General features: G+C 46.8%; 1 protein-coding gene across 1 annotated transcript in view; it reads left to right on the plus strand.

Moving 5' to 3' along the window:
* Nucleotides 1-2,985: 2,985 nt before the first annotated feature.
* The window catches only part of CCDC33 (coiled-coil domain containing 33), a 28,261-nt gene continuing 7,865 nt past the window's right edge, over nt 2,986-23,381 (plus strand). The window contains exon 1 of the mRNA XM_081138582.1: nt 2,986-3,087. Within this exon, the coding sequence (XP_080994708.1) occupies nt 3,022-3,087 (66 nt within the window). The 5' untranslated portion in view covers nt 2,986-3,021. The remainder of the gene's footprint in view (nt 3,088-23,381) is intronic.

A 23,381-nucleotide genomic window follows, 5' to 3' on the forward strand; every position in this document is an offset into this window, starting at 1 on the left:
TGGGGACCCTATGGAGGGGAGATCTTAGCCCTAGTGAGTGAGGAAGTGGGGAGCATGAACCCTGCTCTGTGGACTCAAAGGCCACTTGAGGACAGGAGAGCCAGCCCCAGGGTCTGGGGAGGTGGTTAAGAGTGTGGGCTCTGGAAACAGCTTCCCCACTGGGACAAATTCTCTGACCTCTTCCTGCCTCACTTCCTCCTTCTGTAGAATGGGCATCTGCCTTGTTCAGTTACTCGGGGGCATGAAGTTATATTGATCCATATAAAGTATTTAGAACATTTCCTGTCATAGTGAGCCCTTGTTACTACCTTCCTGGTTCAGGCTCTGGAAACTCAGAAAAGGAAGTCACCATCCCTTCTAGCCAAGGAGGGTGGGAAAAACTTTTGTCTGGAGGAGAGCTCAGAAGAATGGATCAACAGAGAAAGGGCGAGGGCGCCTCTGTCCTGTTGGTGGAGGAACTGCAAAGGCAGAGTGGATAGAACAGAACTGTTCTTCCCCTGAGGGTCTGAGGCTGCAGGAAGCGGATGGATGCTCCTGGAGGGGGAGCTGGAGGGTGATGAGGCCAGATCACAGGGGACCTTGACTTCCAGCTGGGTGAATAAAGCCCCCCAATGTCACCAGGCATCTCTGTGCTCCCCTCCTCTTCCTTTCCACCCCAGCCTAGCGCCCACCCTGTTTCCTGGGACCCCAGGATGAAGGACATCCCCCAGCCCCACAAAAAACCCTAGTATTCACACAGCAATTCTCTGCAGTGTCTCACCACACTTTAAAGGGTTGGGGGCTCCTTAGCACCCATTTTATAGATAAAGCAGTTGAGACCCAGTAGGTCCCACTGGGGCTTCAAGAGGCAGGTTCAACTCTTCCAATAGACTTCCCCTCCTTCTCAACATTCCACACTTGATCTGCCTCCTGCCTCCTGCCTCCTGCCTCCTGCCTCCTGCCTCCTGCCTCCTGCCTCCTGCCTCCTGCCTCCTGCCTCCTGCCTCCTGCCTCCTGCCAGAACAGGGTCAGAAGAGAGCCATGCCTAGGGCCTGGCTGAGCACAGCCAATACCTCCACGTGGTACATTATTGATGGGGTTTCTAATTGTGCATTTCTCAAAGTCTGCAGACCTTTGATGAAAAATTCATAGCACACCAGAGGATGGGAGCACATTCAATCGATTGGCAGCCCAGCGGGTGCGGGAGTGCTGGGCTTCTCTCTGTGAGGGGTAGCTAAAGGTGGGGCTGGGAGGAAGCACCAGTCTGACTTTGCCTTTATCCCAGGCTTCTGGCCAGAATCTTGGGACAGGAGGGGCACATACAGCAGAAAGCAGAGCCATTTTCCCTGGGGGAAGGGGGGTTGAGAGGCAAGATCAGGACGGTCTAGGCCCACATCTGCGGTGCCATCTGGGTAGCTGGTGCTATCCAAAGAGGATGGCCATCTCTATCACAAGTCTACTTTTCATTTCCCTAGAGGAATAGTAGACCCTCCAGGGTCCTCATGAGTCACACAGAAGATGGAGTAACCTTTTCAGAGTCACTCACATGCCAGGAAGTGTGCTTGGAGCTTCCCACCCACAACCTCATTAAATGCTTTAGGAGATGGCACGGTCCTGCTCTCCACATTACAGAGCAGGAATCTGAGGCTCAATGCCAGTGATTGCCCTGTCCAAAGTTACACAGACAATTAGCAGGAGAGCAAGGACTCGAGCCCAGCACTGAGCAAGCTCAAAGCCCACTGCCTTTACATTGCTCCTGGCCAGCTCAGATGTGAGCCACTAGAGCAGTGTGGGGCTTTTTCTGTCTAGCTCACCTTCCCGGTCCCTATTATACAAAGGAAGAAATCCCAGTAAGAAAAAGTGAACTCTCCAGGGTCTCAAAGTGAATTAAGCAAAAAACTAGGGCTGCAAATAAGAAGAGTAAGGATCCCCATTCAACACTGACAGGACAAAGCACACACACCCCCGAACTCCTGCAGAGTTCTGAGCTAGCACCCAACAGGCAGGGTTAAGGAATGCCTTAAGGGTGGAGCTTTTGAAACAGGTTGAGCTATCTTCCCTCGACTGTGCAGTCAAGGATTATTATTGTGCCATTAGAGACCTCCAACATTCATCCAGCCATTTGTTCAATAGATGAACAACTATCCATGGAGTCCCAGCTCTGTGCAGAGCACGCAAGTGGGGATGCCTATCAGAGAAGGTTTTGGGGCCAAGCTTGCCTGGGACAGACAGGCTGGACCCAACTCAGTTGTGAAAAAGGCAGACAGACCCCTCCATGACCTAGGAGGGGGAGTCCCTGTAACCCAGGCCCAAGACATAAAGCAAATGGCTCCGCCTTAGTGGCCAGAGCTGTTTCTAGGCGGTGGACTGCCTTGTTTGGGTTTGTTTTCCCTTTGCTTTCCAGTGAGTTCCTTTTAAAAACATCCACCCATGTCTCCACTGGACTAAAGGAAAAGGAATTTGTCGAGACCATCAAGAAAGCAGAGATGGGAAGGCTCTGGGCAGGCGTGGGACCCTAGGCCATGCTGTACAGTACAGGAGGAGCCAAGCTGCTGAGGGGGATTTGCTGAGGGGGCAAGGAGGTGATGGAGGAGCAGAGAGAGGGGCAGAAATAAGGGGTGACTGAGGGAAAGGGCAAAGAACTGGGGGACAGGGAGCTGAGGGAAAGGGGTCACCAAGGGGCAGAGAAAGTGAAGATGGAGGTGGCACTGAAGGAGAGACTGAAGTATAGCTAGAGGGCAAAGCAGGGAAAGAAGGATGCTGACAGGTTGGAGGGACAGAAGGCCACAGCCTTTCAAAGCATGACCCCTTTCCTGTGTTCCTGGCCCTGCAGCCCTCCCAGGCCCTGCATCTCCTTGTAGTTCCCTAGCCAAGAAATGAGTCTAGCTTGATTGCAGCCACCCCACCCTGGAACAAAGGGGAAGTGGCCCCATGGCCCTGCCTGCTTCCAGCTCAGGGCTGGGCTCTGTTACCAGGCAAGCACTTGTTGTGGCAACAGTCCCTGAGGACCCATCCTGGGCAGCAGGACTACTAGCAGGAAAGATGGGGGAGCCAGGTTCCCCATCCCCTCCAGCCCCCAAGGCTGCCCCAGACCTTCACAGCCACTCTGTAAGTCTGCCCCCATACTCACCAGTTCTGGAAGGATGGGTTGGTTAATCTAGTAGACAAGGGTGTTGGGGGGTGTTGCCTGGCAACCAGTAGAGGCATTCCCAGAACAAGGTGGGCAAGGACCAGGAGATCAGGCCTGCAGATATTGGCTTCAAATGCCCATAGTCACAGGAATCTTCTCTGGGGCCTCCAGCCTCTGTCTGGGCCCCCTGAGCCCAGGAAACCAGGAAGGAAGAGGGAAGGGCTTCTGGAAAAATTCCTTAAAGTGGCCATTGTCTCCTGCTAATTCAGACCCTGGTTCTTATCTCTTGGAGGCCCAGCCCTACATCCTAGAAAGTGTCTGTGCCTGGGCTGGCCTGGCAAATAGAGCCAGGAAGGCTTGCTGGTCGTGTAGGAGCTCACACAGGACTGAGAAGGAGAGAGAGGGTTAGGCAGATGGGGACCATCCAAGGGGAGGTACATCTAAGCCAGGCATTGGAGCTGGCATTGTCTGGTTTAGTGACAACAATCTTCTCATTCGAACCCAGTTGCCAAAGTATTTGCTTTTCACTGTGACAAGAAATCCAGAGTACACCCCAGCAACGGTCATCTCCCCAGCTTGCAGATGAAGAAGACAGAGTGGGCCAGGGCCTTGCTTAAGGCAGCACACATGGACAGAGGCTGGATAGGAACAGAACATTCTGGACTCCAGCCAGGGCATTCAGAGCAGCAAAGTTCTACCTAGGGGGATTCTGGCAGAAGATGACCAGTGGGGAAAAGACTCTTTATGGGAGGCCAGGGCTGGGGTCTGTCCCCTCATCAGTCCCCTGAGTACTTGGCCCTATACTTCCCTGGGATGAGGGCAAGAACCAGCTCCAAGCTGAGTCCAGGAGAGGCAAAACCCTGACCCACAAACCTGAGGAGGAGTGACTGATGACTGGGTTTGGGGTGGCCCAGGGGGTCTTCTTGGAAGAGGAAGGCCCAGAGTGGAGACTTGAAGGTGGAGCAGTGTTCTGGGAGGCCTGGGAGGGGAACTGGAAATAGCCAGAAAGATCATCTTTCAGGAAGTCCCTCCCCCAAGCCAGCCCCAAGCCCAGCCCCATTGTCCAGACATAGACCAATTAGCAGTCCTGGCTCCTGCAGGGGCCACTTAGCAGGGGCTGGGATCAGTGACCAAGGTCTCACCACTCCTCCCAGCTTCACATTCACCGTGCTAAACACAAAAGCTTTCTAGGCACCATCTTTGCTGCAGCAGGAAGGAAAAGAAAGAACTAAAGAAAGGAAAATTCACTCCCTTTGTTTCTTTGCTATAACCTAGAAGCAACTGCCTTCTACTCTGGGAGCCTGTTTTAAACAACAATTTGCACAGATTTGCTTGTGGCTGGGAGGCTCAGCTGATATTCAAGGGCACCCTGGAGCAGGGATCCAGGGTGAGCAGGCCCTGGCCCTAGGGCTTCAGTGCTCTGGACTGCCCTCAAGGCAAAAGCAGAGCTCCTGGGCTTGGCTGAAAAGCAGTGGCAGGTGGAGAACTGATCCTCCAGAGTCACACTTCCCCCATGACCAAAGCCCCACCACAGAGACCATCCTGTCCTTTGCCTGTCCTCTGCCATACCATGCCCTGTCCTGCAGTGTGATCTCTGCTGCTCCACCATCCCCTTGCTGCCTGATCTTGGGCTGGCCAGCCCTGGGCCTAATGTCCCCACGGGCAATGGTACTCACAGGCCTCCCTGGCCATCCTTCTGGGAGAGAGGGAGGGGGAGAGAGAGAGAGAGAGAGAGAGAGAGAGAGAGAGAGAGAGAAAATGGGGGAAAGGAAATGGTCTGTTCTGTTATCACAGTCCCAGGCAAGACAGCAGGGCCCCAGGCCGGGTAGACTGTGGCTAAGGGCAGAGGTGCCTCAGATACAGAAATGGCAGCCTGGATGTACCTAGGAGCAAGGAGCTACTCAGCCATGGTGAACCCTGGCCCCAGAAAGCACTGTTCTCCTTCAGCAGAGCTTCAGCACAACCTTTGCCCTCTCCCACGCCTCCCTGAAACAGCCCCCAACAGGAACTGAGCTCTGGAGGCCAGCACCAATTTGCACAACCTGAATGTTTCCATTTTAAAGAACTGTGGTTGACTCCCATTAACGGCATTAGATACCTTAGATTAGCCAAGAGGGGCCTCTGGGATGTCCTGAGGGACCTGTAGGAATTGAGTCAGATGAAGGCAAATCTAGCAGGAGCAGGGCTCTCTGCCTCCAGTCTTAGAGGTCTGCTTGGCCCTGTTCCCCAACTCAGGATGACAGCCAGAGGCTGCAGAGGAGGTGAGACCCTTCTTGCTGTTGGGATCTCCTAGGAGCTAGAGGGAGAATGTATAGGTGGTCCCTGATGGGATGGGGAGTGCCAAGCTGGGATGGGTCAGTAATGGCTTCATGGCAGAAGTAGGTGAGGCTTTGAAGATCCAAGGAGGTTCAAGCTGGTTCATGAGCAGAGTGAACAAGGGCTAATTTCTGAAAAGGGGTCTAGTGCTGGGACAGACTGCCTTGAAATTCAGAGCTGGAAGTTTATCATGAGGGCATGTGGGAGCCACTGAAAGCCTCTGAGAGGCCTGGGAGAATGTTCTAGTTATCTACTGCAGCATAACAAACCACCCCAAAACTGTGTGCCTTAGGGCCATCATTTTACATTTATTATCCTAGCTAGTTCTGTGGGTCAGGAGCTCAGCCGAGGCACAGCACGGAGGTCTGGTGGAGCCTCAGCTGAGCAGACCTTCAGGGCAGGGGCTGGAGCAGCTGTGGGTAGGTGGACATGGCTGTCTCCCACACTGTCACTTGGACTTCCTCACAGCATGGCAGTCTCAGGGTAGGGAGGCTTCTTCCCTGGGGCAAACAGCAAATATTCCAGGAGGAAAGGTGCAGATGCGAGGCTTCTGATGGTCTGGCCTCAGAAGTCCCAGAACATCACAACGCTGCATTCTGCAAGTCTCTAAGGCCGGTTCAGTTACAGGGGAGGCGAATGAGAACCCACCTCTCAGTAAAAGAAGTAACACAGCATTTTCATCCATCTTTCATCTACCAGAGAGGAAGCCTGTATTTTGAGGCAGCACAAAAAAAGCCCAACCATAAGGGAAACAGAGAACTAGAAGGCCTGCTTCAAGGAGAAAGCTGCAGAGATCAGACCAGTTAACCAGGAGCAGTGGGAGGGGGCCTGGCCACCCTGCTGCCTGGGCACTTCCTTCAACCAGGGGATGTTCCTAGGCAGAAGAAATTCCTGAGGGAGAGTGGATACATTACATTATTTGTTGGTTTCTCAGGGACAGAGACATGTCCTGAGTAGAACTGGGTAGGGGCCCAAGGGCACCAAGAAACAGGCCTGGCCAGGCCCAAGGGGACAGGAGTCTTTCAATCCCTGACTCTGAAAGGTAGCCCCTCTGGGCCCAAAGAGCACCTCACAGCTGGAAGGGTACTGGATGGGCCTGGGCACTTTGTGTAACTTCCCTCCCCTAGCAGACACCTTGCCCAGGAAAAATAGTCCCAGTTCATGGTGCAAGGAGAAGGTCAAGGGCAGGATAGCACCTTACCCCGTCCCCTTGGAGACCATAGCTCCATGCCCCCAACCCAAGCTTGTCAGTGTAGGATCTCTAATAGCACATGCCCTCACCTACACCCAGAGAGACCCACGTAGAACTGCAGCTCTGCCCATGGAAGTGGGGTGGCCTTGAATGAATAATCTAGCCCTTCCTGCTCTGAGCCTCAGCTTCCTCCTCAGAAAACTAGAATGAAAAGGCTCCCTTGCAGACTCATTGCTTAGATTAGAGACAAGTGTCCTGGGCCTGGCCACTGTGGGCATTCAACAAAGGGAGCTGCTGCCATTGGGCCCCAGGACCCCTACAGGCCCTACCTGGGCTGAGTGTCCATACTGTGTCTTGCTTGGTGGATTGAAGAATCTTGTCTAATTTGCAAAGATTTAGGCTTTGGTTGATGTATGTGTGTGTTTGTTACACTTTCAAAGCTGCTTCCAAGTCCCTCTCAACTGTCTTTGTGCACAGAGGTGAGCCTCAGGTGTCCGCTGCTGTGCAGGTGTTCTCTCGGATGACGTCATCTCAGAGTTTTGCAATGGCTCTTGTCCCAAGCCCTTCCCCTCCCCACTCAACCCCATCATTTTCCCTGGTGTTGGCTCATGACAGAGGACCCAATTTAGGTTCAGAATTTGCTGTGTGACTTCGGGAAAGTCACCTCACCTCTCTAGACTCCATAGGTGATTCTCAGCTGAGATCACCCATCAGAACCTCAGAGCTGGGAGTTTGGGGACAGGAGGTGTGGGAAGGCAGTCTTGATTGTCTGTAGGGAAGACATATTTGCCTGCAGCTGGTCAGCAAAACAATCCCCAGAGCGAGCAGCCCCACCCCCACCCCCACCCCCACCCCCACCCCCACCCCCACCCCCACCCCCACCCCCACCCCCACCCCCATTATGAGCTGTGAGGCTCTAGGGCTAGCCTTATTCCTGCTATGCAGTGAAGCCCAAGCATCTATGGAAGGTGCCTGCCCTCTGCCGGCTGCAAAGGCAAATCACAGGGCAGGTATCCTGGGCCTGCCAGCCAGGGGACTCAGGTTGGATGGCTGCCCAGCGAAGGGTAACGAGGGAAGGATGTGCACCCGACCCAGCAAATGCTCTGCCCTGGCTCAGCTTCGCCACCTACCCACTGCACCCACTCCACCCCCTAGAGAGCCCTGGCACCCACACCGTCTCTGATCCAGACGCCTGCCTACACCTGCCTGGGGCTCAGGCCTCCTTCTTTCCCCAGGAGAGTGAAGCCCCTCCCCACTCCAGCCCGCCCCCCGTGTACACCCCTCCCTGCTAGTGTCCTCATTCTCCAGAAAATCCTCTCCCCCCTTCCCCAGCTATCTCTGTCCCTTCACAACCTCACTGTCCCCCTCAGTCCTCTCTCTCCTGCACCTTGGTATTCAGAGCGCTGGCCAAAGTCACCAAGAGCCACCTTCTTGAGACAACACCCAGAGGCTCCCTCTGCAGATTTGGAAGCTATTAAACCTCTCCTCTTTTCTTTTTATTTTCTTAAAACTTTTTTTCAATTACAGTTGACAATACAATTATATTATGTTGTACAGATGTATAACTTAAAAGTAATCATCCCGATAAATCTAGTCCCCATCTGACACCGTACAGTTATTACAATATTATTGACTATATTTCCTATGCTGTACTTTACATTCCCATAACTATTTTTATAACTGGCAATTTGTACTTGTTAATACTTTCACCTTTTCACTTAGCCCCCTACCCTCTACCCCATCTGGCAACCATCAATTTATTCTATGTATCTATGAGATTATTTCTGGTTTGTTTGTTTGTTTTTATTTTTAGACTCCACATATAAGTGAAGTCATATAGCATTTGTCTTTCTCTGTCTGATGTATTTCACTTAACATAATACCTTCTAGATCCATCCATGTTATTGCAAATGACAAGATTTCATTCTTTTTTATGGCTGAGTAATATTCCATTATGTACCTGTACAAAATCTTCTTTCTCCATTTGTCTATCAATGGACACTTACATAGCTTCCATGTCTTGGCTATTGTAACTAATACTGCAATAAACACAGGGGCAGCGGTGTGCATATATCTTTTTGAATTAGTGTTTTGGATTTCTTTGGATATATACACAGAGATGGAATTGCTGGGTTATAGGCAGTTCTTTTTTTTTTTTAATTGATGGGAGAGAGAGAGAGAAGAGAGGGAGAGAGAGAAATTTGTTTTTCCACCACCCATTTATTCATTCATTGGTCGATTCTTGCATGTGCCCTGACCAGGGATCCAAACCACAACCTTAGTGCATCATGACTAAACAACTGAGCTACCGGGCAGGGGTTTGGTAGTTCTATTTTTAATTTTTTGAGGAACCTCCATACTGTTTTCCATAGTGGCTGCAGCAATTTTCGTTCCCACTAGCATGCATGGAGGTTCCCTTTTCTCCACATCCTTGTCAACAGTTGTTGCTTGTTGATTTATTGATGATAGCCATTCTGACAGGTATGAGGTAGTATCTCACTGTGGTTTTAATTTGCGCTTCCCTGATGATAATGTTGTTGAGCATCTTTTCATATGTCTATTGGCCATCTGAATGCTCTTATTGAAGAAATGTCTCTTCAGGCCCTCTGCCCATTTTTAAATAGGATTGTTTGTGGGGTTTTGTTGTTTTTGTTTGTTTGTTTTGGTGTTAAGTTGTATGAATTCCTTATATATTTTAGATATTAACCCCCTTATCAGATGTATTATTGGTGCATATCTTCTTTCATTCAGTAAGATGTCTTTCCATTTTGTTGATAGTTTCCTTTACTGTGCACAAATTTTTTAGTTTGAGTGGAGGGATTGAGCAAAAAAGGGAAAGAACTCATGAACACAGACAACAATTGGTGATTTCAAGGGTGGGTAGAAGTGGAAGAGGGGAATAAATGGTGATAGAAAAAAAGAAAATAAAGAAAGAACGTTTTAGTTTGATGTAATCCCATTTGTTTATTTTTCTTTTGTTTCCCTTGTCCAAGGAGACATATCCAAAAAAGAGCAAAGTCAAAGAATTTACTGCCTATGTTTTTTTTCTGGAGGTTTTGTTTGCAGGTCTTACATTTAAGTCTTTAATCCACTTTGAGTTCTGTTTTGTATATGGTATAAGAAAGTTTCAATTTTTTACACGCATTCGTCCAGTTTTTCCAACATCATTTATTGAATAGGCTGTCTTTACCCCATTGCCTCCTTTATCATATATCGATTGACCATATAAAGGTGTTTATTCTGGGTTCTCAATTCTGTTCCATTGATGTATGTGTCTGTTTTTATACCAGTACCATGCTGTTTGGATTTCTATAGGCTTATAGTATATAGTTGAATATTGGGTAGTGTGATACCGCCAACTTTGTTCTTTCTCAAGATTGCTTTGGCTATTGGGGGTCTGTGGTTCCATATAAATTTTAGGATTATTTATTCTAGTTCTGTGAAAAATGCCATTGGTATTTTTTTGAATTTTATTTTTGTTTAAAATATTACAGATGTCCCTTTTTCTCCCCAATGACCCGTTCCACCCCTCCCCAGTCCCTCTCCCCACCATTTTCCATGTCCTTGGGTTGTGCATATATGCATATAAATTCTTTGGTTACTCTCTCCCCCTCCACCCACCCACCCTCCTCTCTCCCTCAGACATTTGTCAGTCTGATCTATGCTTCCACATCATTGAATCTATTCTGTTCATCAGTTTATTAAGTTCTTTAGATTCCTCGTATAAGCAAGATCATGCGATGTTTCTCTGTCTCTGCCTGGCTTATTTCATTTAGCATAATTTTCTCCAGGTCCATCCATACTGCCCCAAAGGGTATGAGATTTTTCTTATTTACAGCTGCATAGTATTCCATGGTGTAAATGTCCCACAGCTTTTTTATCCACTCATCTACTGATGGGCTCTTGGACTGTTTCCAGATCTTAAATATTGTAAACTGTGCTGCTATGAACATCGGGGTACATATATTCTTTCTGATTAGTGTTTCAGGATTCTTAGGACACATTCCTAGAAGTGGAATCACTGGGTCAGATGGCAGCTCCATTTTTAATTTTCTGAGGAACCTCCGTACTGTTTTCCATAGTGGTTGCCCCAGTCTGCATTCCCACCAGCAGTGTACTAGGGTTCCCCTTTCTCCACACCCTCGCCAGCACATGTTGTTTGTTGATTTGTTGATGGCAGTCATTCTGACAGGTGGGAAGTGATACCTCATTGTGGTTTTAATTTGCATCTCTCTGATGATTAGCAATGTTGAGCATTTTCTCATGTGTCTCTTGGCCATCCGTATGTCCTCTTTGGAGAAGTGTCTATTTAGGTCCTTTGCCCATTTCTTAATTGGGTTGTTTGTCTTCCTCTTGCTGAGTACTATGAGTTCTTTGTACACTTTGGGAATTAGCCCCTTATCAGATACATCCTTGGCAAATATGTTTTCCCAGACCATGGGGTTCCTTTGTATTTTGAGGCTATTTTCTTTTGCTGTGCAGAAGCTTTTTAGTTTGATGTAGTCCCATATGTTTATGTTTTCTTTTCTTTCTCTTGCCCTAGGAGATGTATCAGTGAAAAGTCCACTACGTGAGATGTCTGTGACTTTACTGCCTACGTTTTCTTCCAGGATTTTTATGGTTTCGTGACTTACACTTAAGTCTTCTATCCATTTTGAGTTTATTTTTGTGTATGGTGAAAGTTGGTGGTCTAGTTTCATTTTTTTGCATGTACCTGTCCAATTTTCCCAGCACCACTTATTGAAGAGACTGCCTTTACTCCATTGGATACTCTTGCCTCCTTTGTCAAATATTAACTGACCATAATGGCGTGGGTCTATTTCTGGGGACTCTGTTCTGTTCCATTGATCTATATGCCTGTTGTTGTACCAATACCACACCGTGTTGATTACAGTGGCTTTGTAATATAGTTTGAAATCTGGTAATGTGATCCCTCCCACTCTGTTCTTTTTTCTCAAGATGTCTGCAGCTATTTGGGGTCTTTTTTGGTTTCACATAAATTTTCGAAATGTTTGTTCTAGGTCTATGAAATATGCTGTTGGTGTTTTAATAAGAATTGCATTGAATTTATAAATTGCTTTGGGTAATATGGACATTTTAATGATATTAATTATTCCAATCCATGAGCATATATTCTTCCACTTGTTTATATCTTCCTCTATTTCTTTTTTCAGTGTCACGTAGTTTTCTGAGTACAGGTCTTTTACATCCTTGGTTAAGTTTATTTCTAGGTATCTTATTTTTTAGTTGCAATGGTAAATGGTATTGCTTTTTTAGTTTCTCTCTCTGAAAGTTCATTGTTGGTGTAAAGGAATGCCATTGATTTCCAGATGTTGATTTTGTATCCAGCTACCTTGCTGAATTCATTTATCAAATCTAGTAGTACTTTGATGGAGTCTTTAGGGTTTTCTATGTACAGTATCATGTCATCTGCAAATAATGACAGTTTTACTTCCTCCTTTCCAATTTGGATACCTTTTATGTTTTCTTCCTGTCTGATGGCTATGGCGAGGACTTCCAGTACTATGTTGAATAAGAGTGGTGAAAGGGGACATCCTTGTCTTGTTCCTGTTTTTAAGGGAAATGGTTTTAGTTTTTGCCCATTGAATGTGATGTTGGCTGTAGGTCTGTCATATATGGCCTTTATTATGTTGAGGTATGAACCCTCTACTCCCACTTTGCTGAGAGTTTTTATCAGAAATGGGTGCTGGATTTTGTCGAATGCTTTTTCTGCGTCTATTGATATGATCATATGATTTTTGTCCTTCATTTTGTTTATGTGGTGTATCATATTTATTGATTTGCAGATGTTATACCAGCCTTGCATCCCTGAAATAAATCCCACTGGTCGTGATGTATGATCTTTTTAATGTATTGCTGGATCCGGTTTGCTAGTATTTTAGTGAGGATTTTAGCATCTATGTTCATCAGAGATATTGGCCTGTAATTTTCTTTTCTTTGTAGTGTCTTTGTTTGGTTTGGGGATTAGGATGATGCTGGCCTCATGAAAAGAGTTTGGGAGTTTTCCCTCCTCTTGAATTTTCTGGAATAGTTTGAATAGAATAGGTGTTAATTCTTCTTTGAATGTTTGGTAAAACTCATCTGTAAATTCTTCTGGTCCAGGATGTTTGTTTGCTAGGAGGTTTTTTATTACTACTTCAATTTCATTAGTTGTTATCGGCTTAATCAGGTTTCCTGCCTCTTCTTGATTCAGCTTTGGAAGGTTGTATGCTTCTAGGAATTTGTCCATTTCACACATGTTGTCCAGTTTGTTGGCATATAGTTGTTCATAGTATTTTCTTACTATCCTTTGTATTTCTGTTGGGTCAGTTGTTATATCGCCTCTTTCATTTCTGATTTTATTTACTTGGGTCCTTTCTCTTTGTTTCTTGATGAGTCTGGCTAAAGATTCATCAATCTTATTTATCTTTTCAAAGAACCAGCTCTTGGTTTCATTGATTTTTGTATTTTTTTTTAGTCTCGATGTCATTAATTTCTGCTCTGATCTTTATCATTTCCTTCCTTCTACTTCCTTGGGGCTTTTCTTCCTGTTCTTGTTCTAGCTCTTTTAGTTGTTGTGTTAGATGGTTCATTAGAGCTTTTTCTTGTTTCTTGAGATAGGCCTGTAATGCTGAATTTTCCTCTCAGGACTGCTTTCGCCGTGTCCCATAGATTTGGGGTTGTTGTCTGTTCATTTTTGTTACTTTCCATGAAGTGTTTTGTTTCTTCCTTGATCTCATTGGTAACCCATCCATTTTTAATAGCATGCTATTTAGCTTCCACGTGTGTGAGTATTTTTGAGTTTTTTTTATAGTGGTTGATTTCTAGTTTCATGGCATTGTGATCCAAGAAGATGCTTGATATGATTTCAATCTTCTTATATTTGTAGAGGCTTGCCCTGTGCCCTAACATGTGGTTTATTTTTGAGAATGTTCCATGTGTACTTGAGAAGAATGTGTATTCTGCTGCTTTGGGATGAAATGTTCTATAAATGTCAATTAAAGCCACTACGTCTAGTGAGTCATTTAAGGTCTGTGTTTCCTTGTTGATTTTTTGTCTTGATGATCTATCTAATGCTCTAATGCTGACAGTGGGGTGTTAAAGTCCCCCACTATGATTGTGTTGCTGTCAATCTCCCCCTTAAAGTCCACCAAGAAATTTTTTTATATATTCAGGTGCTCCTATATTGGGTACATAAATGTTTATAAGGGTTATTTCCTCCTGTTGGATTGATCCCTTTAGTATTATGTAGTGATCATCTTTATTTCTTGTTAAGGTCTTTATTTTGAAGTCTATTTTGTCAGAAATAAATATTGCTACTCCAGCTTTCTTTTCCTTTCCATTTGCATGGAATATTTTATTCCATCTCTTCACTTTTAGCCTGTGTGAATCTTTTGCTCTCAGGTGGGTCTCTTGTTGATATATATTTGGGCCCTGTTTTATTATCCATTCAGCTACTCTATGTCTCTTGATTGCAACATTTATTCCATTTACATTTAAGGTTACTATTGATATAAACTTGTTTAATGCCATTTTTCCCCTTTATGCTGATGTACCTTTCTCTCGCTATTCCTTTTTCTTAGAGCAGTCCTTTTAGCATTTCTTGCAATGCTGATTTGGTGGTACTGAACTCCTTTAGCCTATTTTTGTCTGTGAAGCTCTTTATTTCACCTTCAATATTAAATGATAGCCTTACTGGATAAAGCAATCTTGGTTGCATGTTCTTGCTTTTCATTAATTTGAGAATTTCATGCCACTCCCTTCTGGCCTGAAGAGTTTCTGTTAAGAGATCAGCTGTCAGCCTTATGGGGGTTCCCTTGCAGATCACTGCTTGTCTCTGTCTTGCAGCCCTTAATATTCTCTCTTTGTCCTTGACATTTGCCATTTTAATTATGATGTGTCTTGCAGTGGGTCTCTTTGGATCCCTCTTGTTTGGAACCCTCTGTGCTTCCTGAACTTGTGTGGCTTTCTCCCTCGCCAGCATAGGGAAGTTTTCTGTCATTATTTCCTCCACCAAGTTCTCTATCCCTTGCTCTCTCTCCTCCCCCTTTGGCATTCCTATAATGCGAATGTTCTTTTGCTTTATGTCGTCCCAAAGCTTTCTTAGACTGTCCTTATGCTTTTTAAGTGTTTTTTTCTTTTTGCTGCTCTTATGGAGTGACTTTTTGTACTTTGTCTTCTAAGTCACTTATTCTATCCTCTGCTTCATTGAGCCTGCTTTTAATTCCTTCCAGTGCATTCTTGATATCTGATACAGCATTCTTTATATCTGTCTGAGTTTTGTTTATGTTATGTATCTATTTTTTCATGTTTTCACTAAGATCCTTGATCTTATCACCTAGTGCCTTGTTTTTCTCATTAATTTCCTTGAGCATCTTTATAATCATTACTCTGAACTCTCTTTCTGATAACTTGCTTAATTCTGCTTCATCAAAGTCTTTTTCTGGTGATTTTTTTCCTTTTCTTTGATTTGGGGGTTGTTTCTTTGTCTCCCCATTTTGATAGGTCTTAGTGTTTGTATCTATATATTAGATATATTTGCTGTCCCCCAGTCTTGCGATGTGGGATTTTGTATTGTGAGACCAATGGAGCCCAGAGGTGTGTTTTCCTTATACTTCTGAGCTCTTTGCTCTAGGCATGTCCCTTTTGTGGGTGTCCCTTTTGTGGGTTCTTTCACTTTTCCTGTTGTGGTTGGATCTAGAGTGTTGTTGACCAGTCCTTGAGAGGACTCTCCTCTCGGGTTGGCTAACTGTGTGTCTCAGCCCCAGCGTTGTCATGTAAGCTGTTGTATGGGTGCTGGCAAGGCAGGACAATACACAACTAAACTTCCAGGAAACATATCTTGACAGTCACAATGATGACAACCCAAGTGAAAACAGAACTGGGAGAGTGAAGGGAGAACACAAATTCTAAAGGGTAAAAAAAGCTTTAAAAAAAAGAGAGAAAGAAAAGTAAAGCTTAGAGAGAGAGAAGTATATTGTTGTTAATAGTGACAAAAATTTAGAAAATAATAATAATAAACTAAAGTGTAAAAAATAGAAAAGCTACTGGGAGATAACAGAAGCAAAGAAAAGATTCTAAAAGAAGGGCCAGCAAAAAATTAAGGGAGAGAATAGGAATAGGATAATGGTTGAAAATGAAAAAATAAAAATACAATAAAGAGAATAAGAGAAACTAACAATCGAACAAAAAGATAGGAAGACAGAAGGGAGGAAAACAAAAGAAAGAAGGATAAGAAGAAGGGGATGCAGAAGGAGAAGAAGAAGAAGAAGAAGACGAAGACGAAGAAGAAGAAGAAGAAGAAGAAGAAGAAGAAGAAGAAGAAGAAGAAGAAGAAGAAGAAATACTAATGGATCAAGAGGAGAGAGAGAGAGATAAATCCCAGGAAGGGGGGGTGTCCAATTAGAGATTTGGGGGAAACTCTAGAGGAAAGCAGTAAACTTGTAGGTAGATGGTTGATCTGAGACTCTCCGTGGACCACCACCCCTTGTCAGCTATTTTGCAACTTTGTAGTTGCCTAGTCTTACTCCAGAGTCTTCTGTTCAGTCTTTAGGGTGCAGGACAGTTAGTGTAGCTCAGGGTATCACTCCCCTTATTTAGAGGTTTCACTGTCAGGCACTCACTGTGTGGGAGTTAGTCTCTGCTCCACAGCCAGCTCCTCAGTCCCTACCCTGTCCTCTGATTCTAGTTCCCCATGCACTGACCTGCTGCCATTTCAGATTGATTTCCTCCTGCTGCCTTTTCTGTATGGGCCGTTTCAGCAGCCTGGGCTCAGTGGGTTCAATTAAAAAACCTTCCAGTGAGTCCCTTGTCTGCCCAGCCCCCAGCAGGGGTTTCAGCTTTTCCTCCAGCTCCCAAACAACAGTCCCTTAGTGTCTTATCCTTGTAATGTCCTCCTGTGAGCTGTTCTCCCTTCCCCTTCAGGACTGTGAACTGCCGGTGTGTCTGGGGTCTCAGTGATCTGGACCAGCCCCTTTCCTGTTGGGTGGTGCTCCCAGGCTGCAGGAAATACAGGCTTGCTGCGCCCCTCCCTTCCCAGCTCTGGTTGACTGGTCACACCAGGCATGCCCCTCAAACAGTCTACTCTGCAGACTCAAATCCCAGCTTCTGCTGGTCTGTCTGCCCTGTGCACACTGGGGAAGGTGGGAGCCAGTTCAGTGATCAAAAACTCAAAAATTCTCAACACATAAGCAGAGAGTCTGTCCTGAAAGATCCAGCTGCCCATGTGCCAAGGCACCCAGCGGGAGGGGATCCAAAATCAGCTCCACACAGCTCCCCTGCACTGCTGGTCTCAGCAAAGCTGGGGCGGCTCCATGTGCCACCACGGTGTCCCTCAGGGCTTGTCACAAATCCCAGCCTCTCCACACAGAGAGCTCAGGGCGGGAGGGCTCTCCTCACCTTCCCCGCACCTCACAGATTAAAAGTTTTTTGGGGCTCAACACAGTGCCTTACAGGGAGGCAGAGGGTCCCTGTGTGTGGCTGCTCAGTGCAGACATCTGGTCCCTTACTACTCGGGTGCCACACGCTTTGGGACGGTCTTTCTTATGGTCAGTCCCCTGAGCATTAGACTCCGGTCCACCATTAGAAGCTTTGTTTCCTAGGAAGGCACTGTACCCCTCCTCGTGGACTCACCACTCCCCTGGGTCCCTCTGCCCTCTGAGCTGGGTGCTCCTTCTTCTCTCCTGCGCTCCAGGTGTGAGATCCCCACTTTTGGATGCTGGTTCACACTCCCGAGGGGAGGGAACTTTGCAGCCTCCAAGCCTCGGGGCTCACAGTCCAGCACAGGCTTCAGGGGGGACTCCCCCTTTCTACACCCCCCTCTCTTACCAGACTCTATGATGTTTCTTCAGTGCTCCCTACTGGCAATATGTCCACTCTGGTAAGTTTCTCTGGTTTTTGCAAGCTGGCTATGTAGTATTTTAGGAGTAAATCGAGTCCATGGCTGGGGGGGAAGGGGGGGGAGCTCTGCTGCTTATCACAGTGCTGCCATCTTCCCTCTCTCCTCAGAAATTCTTTATCTATCCTTTGATTCTAAATGATAACCTTCCTGGGTAGCATAATCTTGGTTGTTAGTCTTTGATTTTTGTTACTTTGAGTATTTCATGCCAATCCCTTCTGGCCAGCAAAGTTTCTGTTGAGAAATCACCTAACAGTTCTTTTTTATTATTATTTTATTCATTTTTAGAGAGAACTAGAAGGAGAGAGGGAGAGAGATTTGTTGTTCCAGTTATTTATGCATTCTTTGGTTAATTCTTGTATGTGCCCTGACTGTGAATCGAACCCACAACCTTGGTGTATCAGTTCGCTGCTCTAACCAACTGAGCTACTCAGCCAGAGCCTATCTGACAGTCTTATGGCAGCTCCCTTGTACATAACTAACTGCTTTCTCTTGCTACTTTTAAGATTCTCTTTGTCTTTAATCTTTGGCATTTTAATTGTTATGTGTCTTGGTGTGGGCCTCTTTGGGTTCATTTTGTTGGGACCCTCTGTGTTTCCTAGACTTTTATGTCTATTTCCTTTGAGAAGTTTGGTAAGTTTTGATCATTATTTCTTCAAATAGGTTTTCAATCCCTTTCTCACTCTCTCTTCTCCTTCTGGTACCCTTATGATGTGCATTGCTACACTTGATGTTGTCCCAGGGGTCCTTTAAACTCTCCTGTTTTGGGATTATTTTTTCTTTTTGCTGTTCTCATTGGGTATTTTCTGCTACCTTGTCTTCTACATCATTGGTTCAATCCTCTGCTTCACTTGATCTGCTGTTGATTCCCTTAATGTAGTCTTCATTTCAGTTATTGTATTCTTCATTTATGACTGGTCCTTTTTTATGGTTTCTATCTCTGTGTAACCAGTGTTTTGAACTCTGTAGCTGATAGATTGCTTTTCTCCATTTTGTTTAGTTATTTTTCTGGAGTTTTGTCTTGTTCTTTCATTTGGGACATGTTTCTTTGTCTCCTCATTTTGCTTGTCTCTCTGTGTGTGTTTCTATGTATTAGGTAGAGCTGCTACATCTCCCAGTCTTGGCAGAGTGGTCTTATCTATTAGGTGTCCTGTGGGACCCAGCAGTGCAGTCTCCTGTTCACCTGATTCAGGCGCTCCAGATGCTATGCTGCTTGTGTGGGCTGTGTGTGCCCTCCTGTTGTAGTAAGGCCTTGATTTCCATTGGGATATCAGCCAGTGATATTAACCCTCAGGCTGACTGGCTGGGAGGACTGGCCATGACTACAGCAGACAAGTTGCTTTGTGGGGGTTCATTTCATGGAGCAGGAGTCTCTTTAAGTGAGGCTCTGATGCTTGCCAAGTCCACCCTCTGTGTGTATAATTTATGGAGTTGGTTGGGTGGTGCATTGGGTGGTGCTGGTTGGGTGTGGTCTGAAGCTGGACAATAGATGTGTTGGTTCTGGAGGCTCTTGGAAGGAGTTCTGATACAGGTCAAGGTAAGCCATTTGTGCCTAGCTTGGGGGCACCTGGTGGAAGCTTTAAAGTAATCTGTAGTTGGTTCCCACATGTGCAGGGTTTGGGAAATGCTATGCTGCAAACTGGGGCTGGCTGTCACTAGTGCTGTTCCTGGATACTGTGGTAGGCACCACAACATAAACTGAGTCCAGGCACCACTTGTGCTGGGCTTATTGCCACTTAGTTGAAGCTGTGTTCCAAGCCAACACTTGCTGCAGCTTATGCCAGGCTTGGGGCCACCTGATGGGAGTTACAATGCAAGTTGAGCCCTGTTGCTGCTTGTTCTTGGCTTGGAGCCACTTAACAAGAAGTATAGGGCATGCTGAAGCCAGCCGTTGCTTGCTTGAGGTTTGTGGATCTTTGAGAGATTTTAGGAAAGTCTGCAATGCATGCTGAGGCAGGCCAATTGTGTGGAAAAGCTTCTGGAAGTGGCTTGGGCTGAGCACACAAGTTGGGTGTTACAAAGTCTCAGGTAACCACTGGAATAAGGGGAATAGTGCTAGGTTAACAGAGAGCTTGTATTTGGTGCCTGCCTGCACCTGTGAGCTGAATAGGGGAAGAGTTCAACAAAGGAGCAATGGAGACTGTTAGCACTTCCATCCCTGGAGAGAGCTGCCCTGACCCCTCACCCCTGATCCCTGACCCCTGACCCCTGCCCCTCCAGCCCCCATCCTGAAACTAGTCAACTCAGTTCCTCTTCATAGGTCCCTAGCACTTTTTGAGTTGTATTTCCTACAAACTTAAAACGAGTGAATTTGTGAGCCAGTGAGTCCGTGAACAAGCCCCTCAAGAGGGACTCCAGTAGCCCTCTGTCTTACTCAGCTGCTATCCCTCTTGGTTTTCACAGCCAGGTGTTGTGGGGACTCCCCTTTCTGCCACTGGTGCTTCAGGCTAGGGAGCCCAGTGTGGGGCTGGGACCCATCTCTCCTCAGGGGGCACCTCTGTACCCAAGATGTACCTCCCGATTCTTAATTGTCACACCATAAGTGTGGGACCTGCCTGTTCCACATCTTCCCTCCTACCTTGATGTGGCGGCTTCTTTATGTCCTTAGTTACAGAAGTTTCATTCAGCTAGTCTTCAGGTGGTTCTCAAGGGTGGTGGTTCTCTAATTCTGATGTAGTCATAGGAAGATGCAAGCAAAGCATTTACTTACTTTGCCATCTAGACTGGAAGTAAATCTTTCCTTTTTAAAAAAACATTTTTAATTGTAAAACATAACCCATGTAGAGAATATTGCATTGAACATAAAAATAAAACACAATCAAGTTATTATAAAATAAATGAAACTACCACCTACGTCAAGAAATAAAATGTCCCCAGTGCCTGGAAGCGCCTCCCACCCCTCCTCTCCTGGACATGACCACTGTGCCAGCTTACTGTCTTGTTTGCGTCTTTATACTGTCATCACCTAAGTGTACCTCCCTGACACTATGGCCTAATGGTCCCTGTTGTTAACTTTAGAGGACATCATGCCATGTGCATTATTTTGTGTATGGTTCTTTTGCTCAACTTTATAGGTGAGATTCATCTTTGTGGTTGCTTGGTGCTGTGGTTTCTCTTTTTTATTACTGTGTAGTATTCCACCACATGGGTCCCCACCTGTCTCTTATCTCCGTCCAATAAGTCCTCACTGTCTTGCAAGCTCTTTAATACTTTTAAGAATGTAGTTTTTACTTTGTATCCAGATTTTTAGCTTATCTCTAGGGTCAAGGGTTCTATGTTACCCCATGTGCTATTACCCAAAGTGGAAGGCCATTGTGCCCCCATTCTGAAGCTCTGCTTTCCAGCCTGATTTAGCCCCTTTTCCTCCCTCCTCTCTGACAATTGCCCTGATCTTGAAGACCCCTCTCTCACTACCACCTCTCCCTTTGTCCTTAAACCCCATCCCAGACTCTACACTTCCTTTAACTATGGAAAATCTCCTCCATTCCAAGGCTTTGCTCACATCTTTGAGAGCTGCCTTCCTACCCTTCAATCTCCAGCTAAGATTATCTCTGAGCTTGACCACCATCAACTGCCTGTGGCCACCCCCACTTGGAGGCCACACAGGCACCTCACACTCAACATGCCCCGCCCTTCCCCAAACCAGCACCTCTACCCCTCACTTCCTGCATGTATGTCCTCACGAGACCCTAGATACTCCTCCTTCTCCTCCACCTCCCTGTCCTCCTCCTCTTCCTTCTCGCTCTTCTCCCTCCTGCAGCTCCTGCCCTCATTTTCATGCCCACCTCCTTTACCTGGGCAGGTCTCATTGTGTGTCACCTGGCCCACTGCTCTTGGCCTCCACTCCTCTCATTTATTCTCTGTGTTAAACATCCAGAGGGATCTTGTCACATGCACCTCCAGCCCCCAGTTTAGGCCTTTCAATGGCCTGCAAGACAGAGTCCAAGCTCCTGAGACTGACCTTCAAGGCCCTATTCTGTCTTCCCTGATACCTCTCCAGCCATACACCTACCCCTCCCTCTTCCCTGCACCCTGCTTTCCAGAAACACGCTTGCTTTGTTCCTCATCACCCATTCTCTCACCTCCTTGCCTTCCACAGTGTCTTCTCTGCCCAGAGAACCTTCTCCCCACCTGGGGTAACACCTACTCATCTTCAAAGAGTCAGCTCAGATTATCACCTCCTCCAGGAAGCTTTCCTGGACACCAGGATAAGTTAAGAGCCTCCTCTGAAATCCCCTCTGTTACAGATACTTCTTGCCATCTCTTCAGTGTAGAGGTGAGACCACTATAGGCAGAGGCCATATGGGCTCCTCTGTGCTTCATGGTCCCAGCTTGGCACAGACCTGGCACACAGTGGTGCTCAGCAAATGTGATTGACTGGGTGTTTACGGATCTGCTTCCACACTAGGATTTATAACTTGCCTTTGTATCCTTGGGCACACTGCTGAGAGCTGGGGTCCTCGTAGAGTATCAGCAGGTGAGAGGTGCTGTGGTCACTCAGGGTCAGGCACAAGTAGAGTCAGTGCCCCTAGAGAAGGTGCTGGTACAAACAGGCTGGGAACCGAGGGAAGGAAGGAGCAGGCAGAGGGGCAGGACCATAACAGGAAATCTGAGACATGGTGTCTTGTGTGTTCTCAAGGCTGGACTGTGACGCAGAGTGTGGCCCTGAGTGAGGAGCCCAGACTGCTTGGATAGGTCAGGCTGCAGCCTCTCAGCCCAGCTGTGTTGCCCAAGGTTTCCACTCAGCTGTGAGGGTGGGCAAAACTGAGGAGGAAGGGCAGGCGTGCCAGGTTGCTACCTCTCTTGTTCCCATGGACAGAGGATACTGGCCATGGTGGAGACTGAGGAGGATAAGCCAGGACCAGGTCCCTTTTCATCCTCCTGGAAAGACCTCTTGCTCAGAGAGCAGCCAGATTGGGGGTGGCATAGGGGCCTGGGGGAGGTCTATAGAGCTGATCTCCAAAGGATGGAGTCCTGAAGAAGCCATGACCCTTCCTCCAGCAGGGGCCATCTGCCTGAGGAGAGAACACTCATTTTATCTGGGCCTCAGCTTTCTTTGCCTGTCAAGGGGGTTGGTAAGAACAGAGCTTTGCTCATCCCCGGGACTGCTGAGATGAAGAACAATGGAATCCTAGAACAGATGAGCCCTAAAAGGGAATGGGGGTGATCATATTCACGGGGTAGGCAGGGGGGCTGGCAGCCCCTTCCCTTGGAACTCCCTCCATGCATGCATGCACACATGCACACACACACATGCACACACACATGCACACATGCATACTATCAGTCCTCATGTGATTAGAAGGACAGGTTAGGTTGTGGGAATGCAGGAGTGGAGGTATGAAGGGAGGAAGAAGAGTGTGGGAGGGGAAAGGCTGGGTCAGTGTGCATGAAGGGGAAGTTTGTAAGAGACTTTGTATGCCAGGCCTCAGATTTTGCTTCTGATCCAAATCTCAGGAGCTCACTCTGAACCACAGCTATAGAGTTCTCAGCCCTCCACCCGCACACACATAGACTAAGGTACCCAGACTGCAGCATCCAGCAGGGTTCTTCCTTGCCTGGTCTCTCTCTCCCCCCACCGGTACCTTGGTCAGGGCCCACTTGAAGAGGAAGCTGATGAGCCAGCAATGGGATCAGGCTGGCTTATTCAAATCTGCTGTTTTCACACTATGCTGGGCCAGGTGCGGGTGAAGACAGCGAGATTAGCTGCACACCCACATCTTCTGGCATGTTTGGCTCCTTGAGGAGCAGGCAGGGGAACATGCTCTTCCATCTTCACCCCAAGGCAGCTTTGGCCTCAGGGACAAAAGGCAGAATGGGTCCTCAGGACATCAGATGGACATTGGTACCTACACTGGCCACCTCCT

Source organism: Miniopterus schreibersii (assembly GCF_964146895.1).
Source record: "Miniopterus schreibersii genome assembly, chromosome: 1".
Taxonomy (NCBI): domain Eukaryota; kingdom Metazoa; phylum Chordata; class Mammalia; order Chiroptera; family Miniopteridae; genus Miniopterus; species Miniopterus schreibersii.